General features: G+C 43.9%; 1 protein-coding gene across 2 annotated transcripts; it reads right to left on the reverse strand.

Annotated features, from left to right (window-relative positions):
* Positions 1–426: 426 nt before the first annotated feature.
* Positions 427–16,143, reverse strand: mtcl3a (MTCL family member 3a). 2 transcript variants are annotated; one of them, XM_071523889.1, is made up of 8 exons: positions 15,990–16,143; positions 15,031–15,198; positions 9,306–9,608; positions 5,457–6,050; positions 5,054–5,133; positions 2,844–4,686; positions 1,967–2,002; positions 1,768–1,884 (listed from the first exon to the last, which is right to left on the reverse strand). In XM_071523889.1, exons 1-7 carry the CDS (start codon positions 16,032–16,034, stop codon positions 1,973–1,975), a joined length of 3,063 nt encoding a protein of 1,020 aa, XP_071379990.1. In that variant the 5' UTR covers positions 16,035–16,143; the 3' UTR covers positions 1,768–1,884; positions 1,967–1,972. The 2 variants fall into 2 exon arrangements, with proteins under 2 accessions (XP_071379982.1, XP_071379990.1); XM_071523881.1 differs by lacking the exon at positions 1,967–2,002 and having other exon boundaries at positions 427–1,884.
* Positions 16,144–19,300: the final 3,157 nt, after the last annotated feature.

Consider the following 19,300-nt stretch of genomic DNA (forward strand, 5'->3'; position numbering starts at 1 on the left):
TGAGTAAAATTTAGTCCTGCCTCGGTGGCCTAGGCTCACTCAAACAGACTGGCACTTCTGTTACATGATGACCCTAAACTAACAGGCCTATGACCTTGTTCTAGGTCCCAAACCATAATTTAAGAAACACTGGTCCACTACCTGGTCTTAAACTTCCAATGAATACTATAACCTCCCCTTATAATGTGCTATACTGTATTGGTGGAGGTTTCACAAGCAGCCCCTCTCACAGGCACGCTTCATAAATGAAGCAAAGCGTATTACAGCTGAAGTATATTTCTAAAAGATAAACTATGTGAAAATGAAAGTCAAAGACAAAACTACATACACTGCAACTATAAGATATAGTGTAGAAACAAAAACACTGAATGAAACTGCACTTTGTACTATACTTCAGTTTGGAAGGTGAAAAGACAAGAGAAAATATAAGTCCTTGTTATATTTATTACACAAAAAGAACAGCAAAGGCATCACTTTCATCATGATATGATTCACCACTTTTACCCAACAGACTGTACTACTCAACTGAGTAATGTCCTGATATGTGACCATTCAGAGTTAGTAAAAGTAGAAAAAGGGTTTTGTCCATTTCTTGTAAGCATCATTATTTCAGTTATGCACAAAAGCAGGCTCTCATGATTGAGATTCCATATTGAGAGACATTTTGGAAAACATCAGCAATGGGTGAAGAGCAAAAATAAAAGCCATAAAAATAATGCATTTAATTTTCAAATTAAAGAACTCTATATAAAGAAACCAGCCTTTGGTACAAAGTTAGAAAAAAACACTTTAATCTATCTGTTGATATCAAGTAAATATTGGTTGTTTCTGCATTGCTGCAATTATGTAAAATGTAAAGCCAGCCATGAATGTAAAGCAAAATGATTTTAGTCACAGGCAAGGTACAGTCCAGGCATAGAAGTAATACTCAAGAAGGCAGAAAACCAACACTGTTTCATCCACCATACTGAGAAAAGTGATGCTATGGAAAACTTTACTCCAAAATAACTGCCTGGAATCCAACATGATTCTGTATATTGTGTATTTTGTGTAATGAGCAGACAAAACAACATGTTGCCCACAAAATACATCATATTGGACATGCTGCAGAGGACAGATTAATTTGGATGGATGTAGATTAGAAATTGTAGACCATTTTTTAATAGGAGCTAGCATCACTTTATACGGTGTACATATATAGAACAAAGGGAAATATTGAAGGGTCCACTGTAGGCAGATCTGCAAGGCTACACTAGTCAAAGCTAGGATCCAGACCTGAGCATAGGATATCAATTCAGATGGACATGAACTTGAGGTGCACTTGATGCAATTTGTCTTGGAAAGTGATTTCACAGTCCTTTGAGGCTATACATGTTGGCCTAGCATGTTAATCAAAGCACGCCTCCAAATATTTGAAACCGTTTCAGATCTCTATTTTCTTGCCCAGGTCAGCTAGGCGCCGTTACATTCTAAAAATGAGTTGATGAACTCACAGCTAAAGCACTTCTGAGTCGGTAGGAGTGAAGAAGCAGTCTGGATTTTAGTATGTACAAAGATAATGAAGAGTGGGAGGAGATTCAAGGTTCGGGGGTCAGAGGTCATGAGCGAAGGCATCTCGTTGGTTCAGACACTGGGTTCAGGTGGGATTCAAATGATGACTGTCTCCATGTGAAAGGCGTGCGAGTAGGCAAAGGAGGAAGTGTGTTTCTGGAGGGGGACGGATGGTGGCACGACGGGGGTGGTGGAGGGAGAGGAGGAGGAGGAGGAGGAGGAAGACGGGGAGCGGCTGGCCCACCGGGCAGGGAGGCGTCGGTTGGCGGGACGGGCGGGCCTCGAGAAGTTCTTCTGGATGGAGCAGGAGGGGAGGGAAGACTCTCTGTTCTCCTGTGGAGAAACAAATGAATTAACATTTAGGATTATCACACCTTTCTATCAACAATCAAATTCACCAGCTCAGATACTTTACATTTTCTCACTTGTCCGATCTGTAGTCTTCTCGTCCCTAGGGAAAACAACAAGCATATTTCAAACAGGAACATTTGAGTGCACGAACCTATCCAGTGAGAAACACAAAAAAAAAATCCAATAGTCTCCTGTGAAAACTACAGAAGTAAATCCCATTCCTTTCAGTCATTCAGCCTCTAGTTACATTGGCTTTGTGAGGCCAAATCAAATTGGCCTGATTATCGCTCCCACCGTTTCTGAAAACATTTGCATGACTTTAAAGCTGTTTAATCTCTAGAGCTTTCTGATTCTTGCGGTCTGCTGAGGGCATTCAGTCAGCTGGCTGTTTGGAGATATTTCTGTAATTACAACACAAAGGACAGAAAACCGCTTCCACTAAGAGGCCCTCAAGATGAAAGACAAGTTTTTGGGGGACGGGTGGTGAGGGGGGTAGACGTCCTGCCAAGTTAACTTTGTGTGCCACACCACCAGTTCCTTTTGTTAGGAGCCTTTTAGCAATGAAATGACCCAGATGCCCAGATTATAATAAAGGCTTTGGCCTGCTTCTGTCTCTGAGCACATACCAGAAATAAACAACATTCCCTCTGGATCCGTCCTCAGCCAAGGGCAATCACTGAGTATTTCAGAATGGAATGAAACAGAACGATATGTGTGAGGTCCTCCAGGTCCACTAGTGTAATTGGCCTTGCAAATATACTTTGACAAAGTATTTCAGTCAAAGCAAACTGGAGGCCTACATATGTTAACTGAAGAGAATGCTTGATAGCTTCTAAATGTAAACATTTGTACAGTATGTGGCACACCTGCTTGTGGGCGGCAGGGCATATGCATAGTTGTGGGAGTGTGCATACAGTCTGTGTATATCGGACTCTACCCACCTGCACTGTGAGACGCAGTTCTTTCACGCCCATGGCACTGTGGCTGCTGAGTTGTGCATGTGCGGTGTGTGTGTGTGTGGTGTGTGAAAAGTGTGTATGTCTAGGGACAGGAGGCAAGGGCAGAGGGTCCATGTCCAGCATGCCCAACAGTTCAATGACATTCTCCTCCTGCCTGGTACTGAGGTTGGGACTTGAAGCCATCTGATGCTGTTGGCTCTGGTTTTGTTGAGCTGCGCTCTCATAACTCTTCAGAATCCTTTCTACCGCCCCGTAGTTGGACCGGGATCCCTCGGGCCTTGGGTAGGCGGCCAGAGTGAGGGGCTTCCAGGGGTGGTCAGTCATCACACGAGGCCCGGGTCTGGGGGTGTCAGACTGGGAAGAGGTAACAGACGTATGCCTCGGCTGTGCTGTCTGTCTTGGTCTGGCCTCAGGAGAAGGCTGCTGGGTTGAGGCACAGACCTTGGCTGGGTGAGGCCTCACTCCATGGGGATTCTCCTTCTTAGTGATGGACTCAGCCACATTCTGGGCTGGCTGGATATTTGCAGGCAAGGCAGGCTCAGAGAAGAGAGTCTCTGTAGCTGCTCTGTGTTGTGTTTTCCTGCAAGGGCTGTTTGGGGTTTGAGCTTTGTGCTTGACCTCAGAATGGTGTGTGGCAGTGAGAGAGGTTACCGTGGTTGCCTCCCTGAGCCTAACCTCTGACTGTTGAGGTGAAAGGTCAGGAGGGACTTCCTGCTTCAGTCTGACACCCTGACCTTGGGGGTCACATCCAGTCCCCCTTAATTGGACCTCAGGGTTCTGAATTGTGGGGTCAGAGGTGGAAGGAGACAGTGTGATTTGAGGATGCACATTGATGATGCCAGAGGTGACCTCGGCACACTGTGGCCGAAGGTCAAAGTTAGTCTCCTTGGGTGTTGGGACCTCATCTGAGGAGGAAGAGGAGGCATATGTTGGGATAAAACTGTCCTCAACCCCACGACCCATCTCAGCCTGAAACAGAGTTCGGTTGAACTCAGCTGTTTTCTGCTCCAGCATTATGTTCCTTCTGGAGCCCTGGAGGTTGGGGCAGGCAGGTGGTATTTCCAGAGAGGGCAAGAGCAAATCTACAGGTAATTCTTTGACCACGGGAGGCATTTGATGTCCCTCAGGGCTTTTTAGGTTGCCAACGGCAGGCCTGTAGTTTGGGCGCAAGTCTTTCCCAGCAGTCAGTATGTTGATTTCAGAGAAGCTTTTCTGCACAGGCATGTATGTAGACAACTTGCTGTTACTGAACTTGCTTGCATCGCATGACCAGCGGTTGTGGCAGCAGCCGGCATTACAGTTAGAGTTAGTAGGTACGGAGCACGATGCTACCACACCGTCTGCCAGAACTTTACCCTCATTCTCTTGTAGCATTGCCTCAAACTTCCTCACAATGGATGGGCTGCTACACTTCCTGTCCACTAGAACACAGGGGCTGTGGCACCTCCTGCCTGTGATTATGGAGGATTCTGGGATGTGGAGTTCTGGCTCTGGGGGGGTGGGGCTGCTCAGACTCCAGGAGGAGGTGCGAGGAGGGACAGGTGGGGCTTCTGTATCCATCTCAGGAGGTATTGTGGGGTTTGTCTGATTGTCTCCATGACTGTCTGGTCCTGTGCTATTGGTTCTCCAGGATTCTGCCAGCACACTGTTGGCCCGCCAGGTGTTATCTGGTGTCAAGTTGATCCAGTTTTCCTTTTCCAAGGCCCGGAGGTCGTCGTAGATCTGGTTGAGGTCGCAGGGTGCTTCATCTAGCTCCAGTCCGGTATTAACATGGCCCAGCAGCATCTCCCTCTCCTCAGGGAGGTACAGGGATTCAGATCGATTCCTGAGGGAAATTAAACAAATTAAACAAACAAAGTGCATTTATTCCAATTACATTATTTTGCATGTTTATAATTAATCTGTATTTATATCTCATGTATATCTGGTATTTCATATATTTTGTATCTCCTTTGTAAGAGAGACATGTAAAAAGATCCTACATTATCTAATTTCACCAAAAAGATATTCACTGTTTGCACTAAAATGAACATTGTAATTGCATTAGAACTATGAAATGTACTGCTGCACACATAGTGATAAAGGTTAAGACCACCAAGACATGACAAGTACAGTCTGATTAAATCTTGTAATGATTGTCATAGTGACATGTTGGTGCCAGGAAGTTGACATAGCAATGGGGATTTATGTACCTCTTATCTCCAGTCTTCTTTCTGATCTCATCCTGGTAACTACAAAGCTCCTCGCTTACACGGGCTATCTCCTTCAGAGCCTGAGAGAGAGAGAAACAGAGAGAAACAGACAGAGATGTAGGATACTGTGTATTACTGAGGAAAACAGAAACTTGAGATGTTGTGTTGATGGTAGATAAAGAGGACTGTGTATTCGAAAAAAAAAAAGTTAAAAAAGTTAAAACAAGGCATGATGGAGGCAGATATACAGGAGGGAATGCGGGGACACTGATGGTGAAACAATAACATAGTGATAGCAAAGCAAATGAGCAAAGAGAAGAAATGGAAAACATAAGGATGTGTGCATACTGTACATAAATACAGTGTTTTCAGCAAATAGAAAAATAGTGTTTAATATACTCACAGCATTGAGAGCGGTGGTGTTCTTCTTCTTGTCGCTGCCGTAACTCAGCTCTGTCCTTATGGGACTTTCTAGAGGACCAACATGGACATATTTCACGTTCCCTTTGGAGGTGTTAGTGTTCCTGTGTGGCACACCACATCCTGGAGCTCCCTGAAAAATAGCCTCCAGCTCTGCTGTATCCACAGCTTCCTTGCTGTCAGTGACTGAGTCTCGTTGCCGAGGGTCTCGGGGTCTCAGTTCATCTTCTAGGTCAGGTTGTGCTTGGTCATTCTGGGCAAATGGGCCACCAACGTTAAGTTCACAGAGGCTGTTTCCTTGGAAACAAGGGGAGTGGTGATTATCTCTGCCACCACAACCACCATCACTGATGTTGCTGTGGCAGTAGAAACCAGGAAATGGCAGGTGTTTGGGGGGTTCTGATTGGCTGCTACTGCTGAGGGGCTCAGAGCGTGATTGGTCACTGAGCAGACTGGAGCCAGTGCTGGTTGAATGTATGCTCAGCCTATGTGCAATGTCATCATCGTCCTGCGTCCCACTGTCCACTCCGGTCTCCAGTCCGGTCCCCTCTCGCTTGGCCCTCACCTCACAGTACAGCTGGAGATAAGAAAAGGTAATGAAGGTCTTGGTCAGCAATAGAGCAGTAGTAGAACACTCACAGCACTGAGTTGGGTTGACTGCTAGGATTGATCTTATTTATACTCATATTTATTTTTTCTTTCTTATGCTGTATTAAAAATTATGAGCACATCACTGGAATTACAATAAAATAAACTTTGGCCCATGGTAAACATGATATCTAAAGTCATCCTTTGTCAAGATTACATTTTGCAGGAGGACAATAATACAGGAAAATCAATGTTACTGTTAATGAAATTAAGAACCAACAAAGAAAATCAAACAAAATCAACAAATCCTATATTTTTTAGTCTAACTTCATCTGTCTTTAAGTAACTTTATTATCCATTAGTTCACTAGGAATTTATAGCCAAGGACAGCCTTAGACCAGACTAATGTGTTGAAAGAGGCTGAACAGCCTAAATGATGGCAGCTCTTTCAGCAACAACTTTTCTCTCAATGGACACATTGAGAGAGACGAAAATAAGTGGGTCACGAATGAAAAGATGAGATACTATAAAGGCTGGAAATGGCATGATATCACTACATTACAAACAAACTAATAGTAATTTTGGATCCACTGCTCATGTAAAATGACAGAATAACTCTGGATAATGAGAAGCCAGCCAAGAGAGCATAGCAATGGATCTGATGAACATATTTAGACCACAAAGATATAAAAAAAACTGACTCCTTTAAAACAAACTTGGATGACCTCTGGCCTCCTACCACAGAATCCCAAAATAAAAACGACTTCAAGTTCACTGGGCTCCCTTCCCATCATGCAATGTCTGGATAGGACTACTGCCTTTTAGCCTTCTTTATTCCTCTGCTGTTTTCCTCTTTCATTTTCTGGTCTTGGGGGGCCAAATGAGAGCCACATGTTCTTTTCAAAGCAAATTGTTCCAATTGTGCCTTACCACTCTATCCAAGTTCTTTTGTATGACTTCCCTCATTAAAACACTAATCTGCTTTTCTGAGAATGTCAGATTTTAATCCGCTGGTAGACTTGGCCCTCGTCACCACCCATGCTAGACTGTCCCTTTCTGTACCTTTCTCCCTCCCTCCCTCTCTCTAAGTCCCATTCCCTCTTTCTGAATTACTCCCCACTGTCCTCCCATCCTCCTCTACTTATAATTCTCTCTCCTCTAATCCACTAGCTCTCATCTCACCTCCCCTTTTTCAGCCCTACGAGCTAACCTGATATACCCTAGCACAATTCTACTCACCCAAAAGGGAAAATCCATCTTAAAAACTCTTATCTAACAGTTTCAGTCAGATTTCTGAACATGAATGGGTCTCTTTCAAAGCTAGAAACTAGGGAGCCAACAATGTCTTGATGATGTTTAATTTATTCATTCAACAGTGAATGGACGACTGTTTTTTTTAAAGATTATTCTTCTCCTTTATTACATAGCTGAAAGTAAAGAAAGACAGGGGGATGACAAGACAAACATCCTGGGCCAGAATTGAACCCAGGGCATTGCGGTTACATGGTATGTGCCTTAGACCACTGAGCCACCAGGACAGTACCAAAGGCACATATGGATACATTTTCTAATTTATGAGTGTTAACAGTACAGTGAAATAATGCACAGATTACAGCCTTGGTTCTCTAGTTTCTATCTTTTGGAGAAAGTTGCTCATGCTCACGAATATAAATTTATATTTAACGTATGTAAATTATTTTTAAGTTAATTTCCGCTTAAATCCCTCCCCTCACCCATTTATCTCTCTCATAAACATCTCCCACTCCAGCTCATAGACCGGCTCATCGCCCAACTCTACCTCAGTACACAAGCAGAGATCAGGGAAATGGCGGATCCCCCTCCACTCCTTTCACCCTTCCACTCCCTCTCCTCTACTCTGCAGCTGCACTGATCAGCGATATTGTTTTGACAGTGTTGATGGTGAACAGGATGTGTAGGAGGGAAGGGTTACGGTGCACACTGTAAACACCTCAGTGTATAGGACGCCATATATCCTATACAAATTAGTCAAACCTCCTGAGGACGATGGACCATAAAATGTGCATAAGAACCAAAACCATAAGAACTATTTAGTGAAGTTGGAATTATAAGCTTCTATCTGGGTGAAGTGCAGTATTCAGCATCAAGGATTTGACATGCCAGCTGGTTAAACTGTTACATAATTTCTGTCTTTTTAATATTTAATCCCAAAATTTTTATTTTTTTTTATTCCACAGCTCAATGTTGAGAGAAAAAAAAAAAGTCATTTAGAACCTTATAATTCCAAGCTCATGAAATATACACCTAAGAAAGATTTGATTTCCAAAATGCTATACATACATTTTGAAAAAGAAATATCTTAAGTTCATCATTCAATAAATCTCTAAAATACAGAGGATCCAGTCTGAAAAAGTGTTATTATTTTGTCAACAAAGAGCTCAGGTTATCTACTATCCACTAAATAGTAGAATCACTTGTTTTAATTATTGTAATCACTATGCAACCCGCTGCCCTATAAATGTAATCTACAGTTCTTGTTATCAGTATGGCACCCTAAAGCTAGGTTTGCCAAATCCTTGTGTGATCTATACCTCTGGCAACAGTATGTATGACAGATACTGTTCAAAGGGATTTGAGTCAACATGGTCTACATGATATAATTCAAATGTAGAGGAGCCTCTGCTAACCATATGTAATGTCTCCCTATAAACTTGCAGTTATAATTAGGGTTAACCATAATCTGTAAGAACAGCTGCTATAAACAATATCCAGTGCACATAGTGAATCTAACAGTGACATTCTCATCATCTATCAGCCTGTCAATAGCGGTGGATTTTGATACTGTTATGATGGTTTGTGGTTTATGTAAATGAACCTTAAAAAAAATGACCATCTAAGAAAATGCACAGAGACATGTGCACACATCCACACACACATGCACAAGCACCCACCCACCTATCATTGACACACACACACACACATACACACGTTTGTATTACTGTACTTGTGAGGACTTTGCCTTGACTGCACTCATTCCCAAACCCTAGCCTTAACCTTCTAAACTACATGCCTAACGCTTTCCCTTACCCTAACTTTAACCTTAAACTTTAACGCTAAACTTAAACCCAAGTCCTAACCATAAATTAGCAATTTGAAAAGTGAGGACTGTCCTCACTTTTGAAGATTTTTGTAATCTTTCTATCCTTGTGAGCACATTTGGTACAAGAACATGCACACACACACATGCACACACTCAGTACCTCACCTCCTCTATCTTCCTCTGCATGTCTCTCAGCTGGCTCTCCCACTCCCTCCTCTCCGTGTCGAACCTCTCCAGCATCTCGGCTTTCTCCCTCGACCAGTCCCTCTCGTTGTGCTCTAGGCGACAGCGCAGGTCCATGGCCGCCGAGCGCGTGTCCGCCAGGAGCCTCCGCTGCTCTTCCCTCTCCCGGCGGAACGTCGAGGTCTCGCCGTGCCGTTCTGCAGCGCCCTGGGACGCCACAGAGCCAGGACCCGCTCCTGACTGGACCCCTCCACTGACCAACCCAGCACCTTCTCTAGCCTCCAACTGGACAGAAGGAAAGAGAGAGGGGGAGTGCAGAGAGGATAGAGGAGGAGAGAAAAGGGAGCAGGGTGGGGGGAAAAGTGTGGGAGAGACAGTGGGGAAAAGAGTCGATAGCGATGAAGAGATAGATTGGAGTCAGAAGAAGGGAGGGAGAGAGAGAGAGAGAGAGAAATGACAAGACAAGCGAGGCAGGGGAGAGAGAGGAACAAGAAAAAAAACAGACGTTAGAATAGGAATTAAGAGAATGAAGGAGCGGCAGGAAGAGAAGGTGGAGGAGTGGGGGGAATGAGGGACCGCAGGGACGAGTGTGAGTGGGTTCAGAGGAGGGAAGAGGGAGACAGATGAGAGAAGAGAGGATTGAAAGATGAAAATATCCCATAAGAACTCACACGCGGGGTTCATGGACAGTCGCTTCTCTATGGCACTTCTCTAACACAGGATACAGTGCAGGATATGGCAGATCCAGGCACAGTAAAATATGTCTGCAGAGGATGCACGTGGTTGCAGTCAAAGAGCAGCAGTGTTTGGTTAAAAATTGATTCACACGGAATCTTTCTCAACACAAATAAGGCCCGACTGATTCCCTGCCACAATTCTTAGAATTATCTAAAAATATCAATTTGTTTAGCTCAAAGTTCTCATTTCTGTTTTACATGACAGTATTACTGAATGCCCCAATTCAACAATGTTTTCCCTATGCCCTGGGCGGTTCAGTTTGTGTTAGTGTCTCTTCATTTATGATCCCTTTAGCCAAAAGCAAGAGAGAGGAGTTTGTCCCACCCCCCAAATCTGTGATGTCACTCTATGGAGAATTAATTGGAAAAGCTGCAAAAGTATGACTGATTTTCAAGTTAGAAGGGTCATTTTTCTGATGTTCTGTTAGCACTATAATAAAATAAAGCTCACTCCAGTGTAAAAGCTCAAACAGATTCCACATAATCAGACACTGTACTACTAGACATTCCATTATGTCAAACTCCCATTCACTGTCAGTGAAGGAGCTGCAGATTTTACACCTTGATGATGATCTAAGATAAGTCTTGGTTGACTTATTTCTAGCTTTAGATTAGATGATTGTGTTCAGAAATCTACCCTGAGCTGTCCAATACCACAGGGATAACATATAGGAATTGTTGAAATGAGAGGCATTCCTCTTTAAAGTATTTAAAGCTAAGGGTGGGTTTGGAGAAACAGAAGGACCACTTTCTGTGGTAAATATGGTTTGGAACTGGAAAGAGCCCAAGACAACGCCTGTGCGTGTGTTTGTTAGAAAGAGACAGAATGCATATGCGCATGCCTGTGTGCGTGTGTTTTTTCAGTACTCAGATACAGACATTGAGCGAGGCCTTCTCGCAAGCCTCGGTCATGGTGCTATTTCTGCCTGTGGCCTGGGGTCATGAAATTATGGTGTAGGAAAACAAGGCAAGCCTCTCTGTCTGTCTGTGGCTCTTCTGAAAGTTCTCCACAATTACAGATGCATGATGACGGGTGCTGTCCACAGTCTATTTAAGCACCCAAAGGTACACAAACAGTGAAAGTGCAAAAACAAGATGGCAAAGAAGAAGTCAAGACCTCCACTGACCGGGACAGCAAAGGCAAAGCTTCTGCGCACTATAGAGGAAATATTGTATATACAAGAGGATTACTGTACTGTGCATACAAGAGGGAACCAGGTAAACAGTAATAAAGCCAACTGAGGAGAAACGCACTTACATGCACGCACTCACACACACACACACACAACCTAAAAACACAGTCCCAAGTAGCCGTCTCCTGCTACTCTTGGCCACCCTCTCTGTCACTGTACGGTACAGGGTATATAAAGGTAACTGTGTCACCATGGTGTCCCACTATAAATAGCAGACACACAGCCAAGACTTTACAATGTCACATTCCTCGGGGAGGTGGGGAGAGGAGGAAAGTGGAGGAGGGGGGAGCTGGCTGCTAAGGCAAAGTGAGATGTCTCTTGCTGCCAGCAGCTTTCATAAATCAGTGGCATGCAGAGAAATATGCCTAGAAATATCCGGCCAGGGACCTCTGCCTGGGACCTTGGATGCTTGCTTGGTATTTGGGGGTAGCGGTGCCGAGAAGACTGCGGAGACACACACAGATACTTACACAGGCCCACTACGCTGTGGAGACAGGGTGTGTGTTTGCAAAGACGTAGAAAAAAAAGGTATTTTTTCTTCAGAACAAGTAAGACTTGGAGCCTTTATGCATGAATCCTTTTACCGTATGTTCAGACTCAAGGTGAGGATGTAAGAGTGGCGTGGTGACATGCAAGCATGTTCGATTGCAGCATTTGACACACCAGAAAGCAGCCAGGGTTATAGTCACAGTGACTGTGATTAGTGGCTTTGGTTGATGTCTTTTTAAGGTGGGTTTACTTTCCCAAACCATGTCCTGCCAGCTGTGCCACTAAGCCAGACATTCAGCATCACCTCGCAGTACCATAAAACCCAAACAGACAAGACAAGTGCCAACAGCTGGAGCCAATCAACCATCGCACCTGATGTCAATACCAACTAGTCACTGGCCATATAAGAGCAGCCGCCTAAACCGTACAGACATGTTAGTCAGTGTGGCTTCAGTTTGTCCTCAGACCTCTTACTATTTTCTCTCTTCCTGCAGATAAGGCAGTCGACCGAGTGGCCGCTTCTGTTCTCTAACGACCGCCGCACGCACTCCCTCTGCCCGATGTAGATTATGTGAAACTATGCTTCAGCATTAGCATTTTTCATGCTCTGATTCATGCATCCTCCTTAATCCTTTTGCACCAGGCTTGGCAGCCAACATGACCATGCCTTCTTTGTGGAATCTTGCTTTTATAAACTTTTTGTGCAGATGTCATTGGTCACGAGGACCCAATGGACATTTTTCCTGCTGTAAATAATGCTGGAAGCTGAATTGCTTTTGCTTTACTGCATCAGGGGAATTTCTCACTCATGTTGAAATTTATCACCTCTTTACCTCAAAGTGAAGTTCTTCCAGTGACTCTGAAAGCATTCTTGCTGCCTCTAAATGAGTAATGATCTACGGTCACAATCACAGAGACAAACTGGTCTCAGATCAGCGGCCATATGACATGTAACGTCTGCTCTCTTAAGTTATGGGCAGACCAAAAATGGGTTATGGTCCTGTTGCCGGTGGGTCCCCGCATGACAAGAATAGTAACATTTATTAATACGTCTGGGTCCTTGAGTGAAATTTGTCATTTGGTTCCCTAGGAAACCCTGACTTGATGCATTTTGACTCTGATGAGCAACCCAAGATTAGCACTTGGTGAATATGTAACCAGAAGTATAAACTGTGGCAGGATGTGGCAGAGGCAGAAAACAACTTTTACAATGCAGCTAACCCCGCCCAACATAGCTCAACTCCAAGCCAACATTCCCCTCAGTCTGTTTGTGCAATCAATATAGAAAACTGTGTGTGTGTGTGTGTGTGTGTGTGTGTGTGTGTTTGTGTGTTCCATAAAAGCTTTGTGCATATGTGAGTGAGAAACAAATGGATTCCAGGCATTGTTAGTATTTTGATCAGACACATAAGCAAACTGACCCCTAGCTTTGCAGAAAAGTCTCCATGTTGTTTTTGTTTAGAAGAACGTCTTCATCACAAACAGCACAAACCCATAGCCATAGCTGACAATAATTGTTCCTTAATTATGTAGCTAATGGATTAAAAAGTAATTTGAAATACAAACAGTACTGTACATAATCTGCAAGCTCACACATATGCACGCACACACTATTATGAGCACTTTGTAAATGTATACACAGAACAGACACACATAAAGACATCTCTTTCCTTTCCAAGTCTGTCTGTCTTTATCTCTGCCCCACACTCATAGACAATAACACACACACACACACACACACACACACACACACACCATCCCCATTTTCCTGATTCTTCTGTCTAGGGAATGGCAGGCAACTGAAGTTTCTGTGATGTGGATGACTCACACGCACGCTATGGTATAAACTTGTGTCTGTGTGTGTGTGTGTGTGTGTGTTGACATTGTGGTATAAACTCCTGCAGTAGATTAAAGCTCCCTCTCCGCTCCGCTCCCCTCTGCCTCACTAGGCTTCAGAAACACAAAGCAGAACACAGACTGCCTCTGTCTTTATAAGGCCCTCTGTCAACCATACTGTGTGTGAGGGCACAGCAGCCAGGAGGAAGAGAAGCATTGGACAGGAACATTGTACCATCTACTTGGGATTGGAGGAACGACATGATTGTTGTTAAACCGTCTGGTCAATCCTTCTGATTCTAATCTGGTAAAAGCATGTTGCTGTGCGAGTGTCACATTCCCAATCACGACATGTCATCGGCGCGCTTGTCCAACTGTTCAGCAACATCACTGCACCATCTTGTTAATTTCCAGCACCACGTTATGGAATTTCTGACCAAGTTGATCACTTCAGTCAGAGAAACATTTTATTCTTCTTCTAGCTTGGGAGGAACAAAATGAGATCTGTGTGGATGGGTGAATGCGTGACCAATCAGTTATAGGTCTGTGATAGAAATCATATGGGGCTCTGAGGGCAGATAAGGACCCGACAGTCCCAATATCACACAGAAAACAACAGATATGATAGGCATGGAGACAGAGACAGGCAGGCAGAAGGACGTTTTCATATTTTACATTGACGAAGAATGATCAAGTCTGATCAAGTTCACACAGACTTCTACTTTAGGTTTACCAAATAAACCCATTTCCTTAAACTATAACCAAAACAAAATGCTAAATCCCTAAAGCCACTTTGCTTTCAAGAATAGCTACGCATGGTCCCCCAAGTGATCCTTGGCAATGCCTTATAAAGAATGGCACTGCTCTGTAAACCTACGTCTGTGTAAGAAGTATTTTCTGCCCTTTTCAAGAAACGCTTAACCTATTGTTACCACAGACAGCTGCTGTTAATATCTCATCTAGTGGAGCAAGCTGCTGAAAGCTGAGCTGGGTGTCTATGTGTCTGGTTGAGCGGGGATAACTAAGCTCGTCTCCTCGGTGCAAAGCTTTTGTCTAAGCTGAGACTGGGGTTGGATGGGTGCCAGGGCAACTTATCACCTCGCCAAGTGGGTGGCAAATGTGGTGAGCCCAATTTACACCAAACTAGAGGCCAGACTTACAGATAGACATGTACATAAATGAGAAAATGCACAATCATACACACAAAGAGAGAGAGAGAAATACATCGAAATGAAAAAACAAATCCTGCTCTTGTTCTGTACGGTATAGTGATTAAATACACCCACTGTACAAAATAATTATCGTTTCTTTGGTTTTGGATGCACACACTTGGATGCACACACTTATACACACACACACACACACACTCTAAAACTCTACTACTGAATAACAGTTTTTGAATACACCCCACACACACAACATTATCACTCAGTCGCCATCACCTATCCGTACCTGTGCAATCCTGCATTTGAGCTCAGCCTTCTCCAGCTCCCAGGCACATCTGTCCTTGGTGTACTGCAGCTGCAGATCGCTCCTCTTCTCCTCCTCTCTCTTCACCTCCACCTGCACCTCCTCCAAAACCGACTTCAGGTCCAGCAGAATCCTCCTGTTCTCCCCTCCCTGCATTGGATACACAGTTGGCAGTAATCTTGTTAACCAGATATACCAGACAGATAGAATATGCCTGCTTTCCCCAAATGGAAACGTTTTGTTGGTGGAAAATGTAAAAACTACATTTTCACTACTTAACTAATATAATCGCTTAACAATTAAATGGTTGATGAAATACTATGAAATATATCAGACATTGATAATATATGCAGAATTCTTCAACTTTCATGCCACTTTCTCCACTCCCTGCTTAGGAAAACCTGGGTGGTAATTTTTGCTAAACAAATATTGCTGCCTTGTGCCAAGTAACACAAAATGTTACTGGAGCTCCACTGGTGGAAAACTTTAGGTGGTTATTGCTTAACTACCGCACTGTACTAATAAGGATAAGTTAATAAACGGATACTTACATTATGCAATAAAATGATAAAATTTTGAATTCTTCATGTTTTAAGTCAGAGAATAAAAGTGTAAGCCTGTTGAGGTTAAGACGAAAGTGTCTGGGGTTAAAGTTGCTCTCTCTTAATCAGAGGGTTACCATACAAAGATCCCAGCATAAAACTATATATCCCCAGGAATTTTAAGAGATAGAAATACCACAAAATACAGCAAGGTCACAACAAACCACAGCAAGCTACCACAGACAAACTACAATTCTTTATAGGAAAATTATAGTGAAAAAAATACCACTACAGTCACTATACACTCAATGAGTACTACAGACACACTCCAAGTAGCCTACATATAGGAATAGTCCTATAGTTTATAGTAATTTAGGGGCAGTAATTCGTTCCAATTACTTGTATGTCAGCCACTTCTCTCAACAGTAACTCCTTCTCGCGCATCCATTCGTCTTTGTCGTGTCCGTGTCGCTTTTTCAAGTCTTCAAATTTCTTTTTCAGTCGTGTGTGTTGGCTTTGCTGCTGCTGCGGTTCGGGACCCGGCCAGATTTGGCTCCTGAGGACCTCAAGCGGCGTCCCTCCTCCTCCTCCGGGTGAAGCACCGGACTGGGGCTCGAAGATCTGACTGAAGACGGTGGGTGGAGAGGAGATCCTCCTCAGCGGGCTGCGACTTTTGCCCCTGCCCCGATCTGCCCTCTCCACCCTGGAGCACGGCACAAACTCCCAGCCCTGGGATGGTACGTACCCCCCACCTGCGCCGCCCCCACCGTGCAGCCCCGACCCGTTCCCAAACGCGCTCCACATTCCTCCAACAAGCAACGAATCAAAAAAACAGGGGCGTCAATTCACTGAACGCTAAGGTATGGCAAAGTCCCCGCATCTATCATTTGCCACTAAAACGTCCAAACCTGCTTAGAAATAGTCAAATTTCAATGGAGCAATGACTGATGACTGACTAGATGTGCTCCATGTGATAAATTATTAGACGCAGGTCACCAAACTATTTTAAAGTATGGTTTGGAACTAGATTTCTGGCAATTGTTTCTTGATCTTTGTTCTCCATTATAACGATAAAAACCACAAAATCAAATTTGGACTCACTTATTCTATTGTACAGTATGGCGAGTGCCCAAACCTTGCCATACCCAACTGACACCCATGAAAAAAAACAAAAAACACAAAATGACAGCCTTTTCAATGGCATGGTGAGTGAGCAAATTATCCAAAACCGGCCAATTCCCCCGTCGGCCGCTCAGCAGCTCTCAGGGCAGCCGTCGCCGCTCTGCTCGCACAGGCACCGGGACAGGACGCTTTAGTCCCCTCCATGTCTTTAGTGGGACAAGGTCAGTCCGTCATTCTGGTGCCAGACTCCCCACTGTGTCCCTTTTCTCTCTCCAAGTCCTCCTCACTATTGCACTCCTGTGTTATTATCCTTTTACATCTCTTTCACAAATCTCAGGACGCGCTGTCTCGTTTCTCTCCCCTACTACAACTGTACAGGGAGATGGTTTAGTTACTCCACGATCCTGAGCTGGCGAGGACAGACACCCAGTAACCACTCCGACGCGAATGGGAAAGAGTACCCAAAAATATCACGCCGCGCACTGATGTAAGAGCAGCGGAGTATTTTTACCCCCTGTAACCATGCATTTATGTCCCTCCAGCCAGCTATGAGAGGAGTCTGGCAGAGGCAGCGGGAAGCATTAATTAATCAGCCCTGCATCGCTCTAATTACGTCGCTGGATACGACCTTGCGCAGTATCCATGGCAACAAATCAATTTACGCACAGCAGCATGCTGTACGCTAAGCACAGTGCTGTAGTTTGGGCTCGATACTCAAAAAGTGCTGTAGGCTATTACTCGTTACTCATTAAAAAAAAAGTAATTACTTCACTTCTTACGCAACGGGAACAGTGATTTCAAGCTACTGGCTATACATTACCTCCGCACAATTAGCTGTTAGTGTCTTCTTGTCTTACCTTCAAACGTAGAGTTAACGTTAGTTAGCCTACATCTCGTTTCCTCCAGGAAAACCAAATAGCGCTGATGTCCAGCGTTTATATCATCCGTTTGCACGATAAAGTCGAAGTAGCGGGAAAACTTACACCCATAGAATAGCCTACACCTTTCTGCCATTTCTCATCGATGGATTCAACTTCAGTCTGATATTTATAAAGGGTGACAACAAAAGTAACCAATTATTTTGATTGGTAACTGTAACGTCACACCTGAATTTGAAATAGCTAACCGTTACACTACTCGTTACCAGTAATAACTTTACTGTAACGCATTACTATACAACAACACTATAGTGTCTGCGCGCGATGTCTGTAGCTTTCACGTGTCAATTCGGTAGCCAAATACTGCGCGCGTGCGGCAAAAAAATCCAATATAGGCCTACCATGAGCTAATATGATTCAATTTTCCACTGTCTGAAGTTATGTGAAGCATGTGCCATCTGGCTAAAACAGCCTCTTACCTGTTCTGGTAATATGATCCTGAATGTTGCAATGAATGTCCTAAAACCTCTTCAAAAACAGCCACGAAAGTCTAGAATCCGGTAGAAATAACAACTTGAGAGAGATAGCCTACAGCTGAAACGATGCTTTCATTAACGAGAATAAAAAGTCCCCCCCTTCCCACCTCTCTCTCTCTCTCTCTCTCTCTCTCTCTCTCTCTCTCTCTCTCTCTCTCTCACTCACTCGCTCTCTCTCTCTCTCTCTCTCTCTCTCTCTCTCTCACTCGCTCCCCGTCTCTCCCTCCCTCCCTCTCTCTCCACAGCTGGCCCTAATATATGACGTAAAACATCCCACCGGTGGGATGAAAGAAGTGGTCCGGTTCCGCCCCCGTCCTGGTGGCCACATCCGAGCAGTTGGATAAATAGATCCACATCCAGCATATTTTGGGCTTTATTTTCAGACCCAGACCCAAGGGCGTCATTTTTTTTCACAATCCTGAGTGTCACATAGCCTAACTGTCATAAACGCAAATATGGGGGTATACTATAGCTGGTGGAGGGGGGATGTGGAGGGGAGTTATGGCCATATGGACAATTTGATACAGATTATGTCATGACTTAATGACAACATTAGGAGTACAGTTACCTATAAGAACTTGCAAGTGACATAATGTCTGTTCCAATTTCAGAAATAAACTGTATGAATGTGTGTGTGTGTGTGCACGTGCACGCTTGTATGTAGGCTATGTGCGCACACTTGGCTCTATGCATTGGCCTAATAGCCAGAATACAAACTCTGGCAACCTATTTACAATGTAACTACTTATAGGCCTGTGCATCTGAACCAGTGCTCTTCTTCTGTTATTTTTACAGTGGTAGCAATTATTGAAGTCCCCCACCATGCGTATAAATGTGATTAGTAATGCAAACCAACCTCTGGGTGTGGCAGGCGTGTGTCTGGAACAAAAACATAGCTGGTCTAACAGATCAGCACGCTATCTAGAGTCAAAGAGTTCAGAGACATATCTACTCACCTCATCCTCCACTGACGCTCCAAAGTGTGTGGACTCCAATAAATGTGGAAAGCTTCTGAGTAGATGAGTGGCTTGGGTCGTATGTGGAAAATGAAACGTGTCCTGTACCTTGAGTGACCTTATGTGATGAGTTCAACATAACAGAATTGAAATGAATGAATAAGTTAAAAAATAAAATAAAAACAAAGGGGTACATAATATGCGATCGGATATGTGCT

Source organism: Centroberyx affinis, unplaced genomic scaffold (assembly GCF_046629955.1).
Source record: "Centroberyx affinis isolate AG114_WGS23_722 - 3 ecotype Tasmania unplaced genomic scaffold, CSIRO-AGI_Caff_v1 ptg000102l_1, whole genome shotgun sequence".
Lineage (NCBI taxonomy): Eukaryota > Metazoa > Chordata > Actinopteri > Beryciformes > Berycidae > Centroberyx > Centroberyx affinis.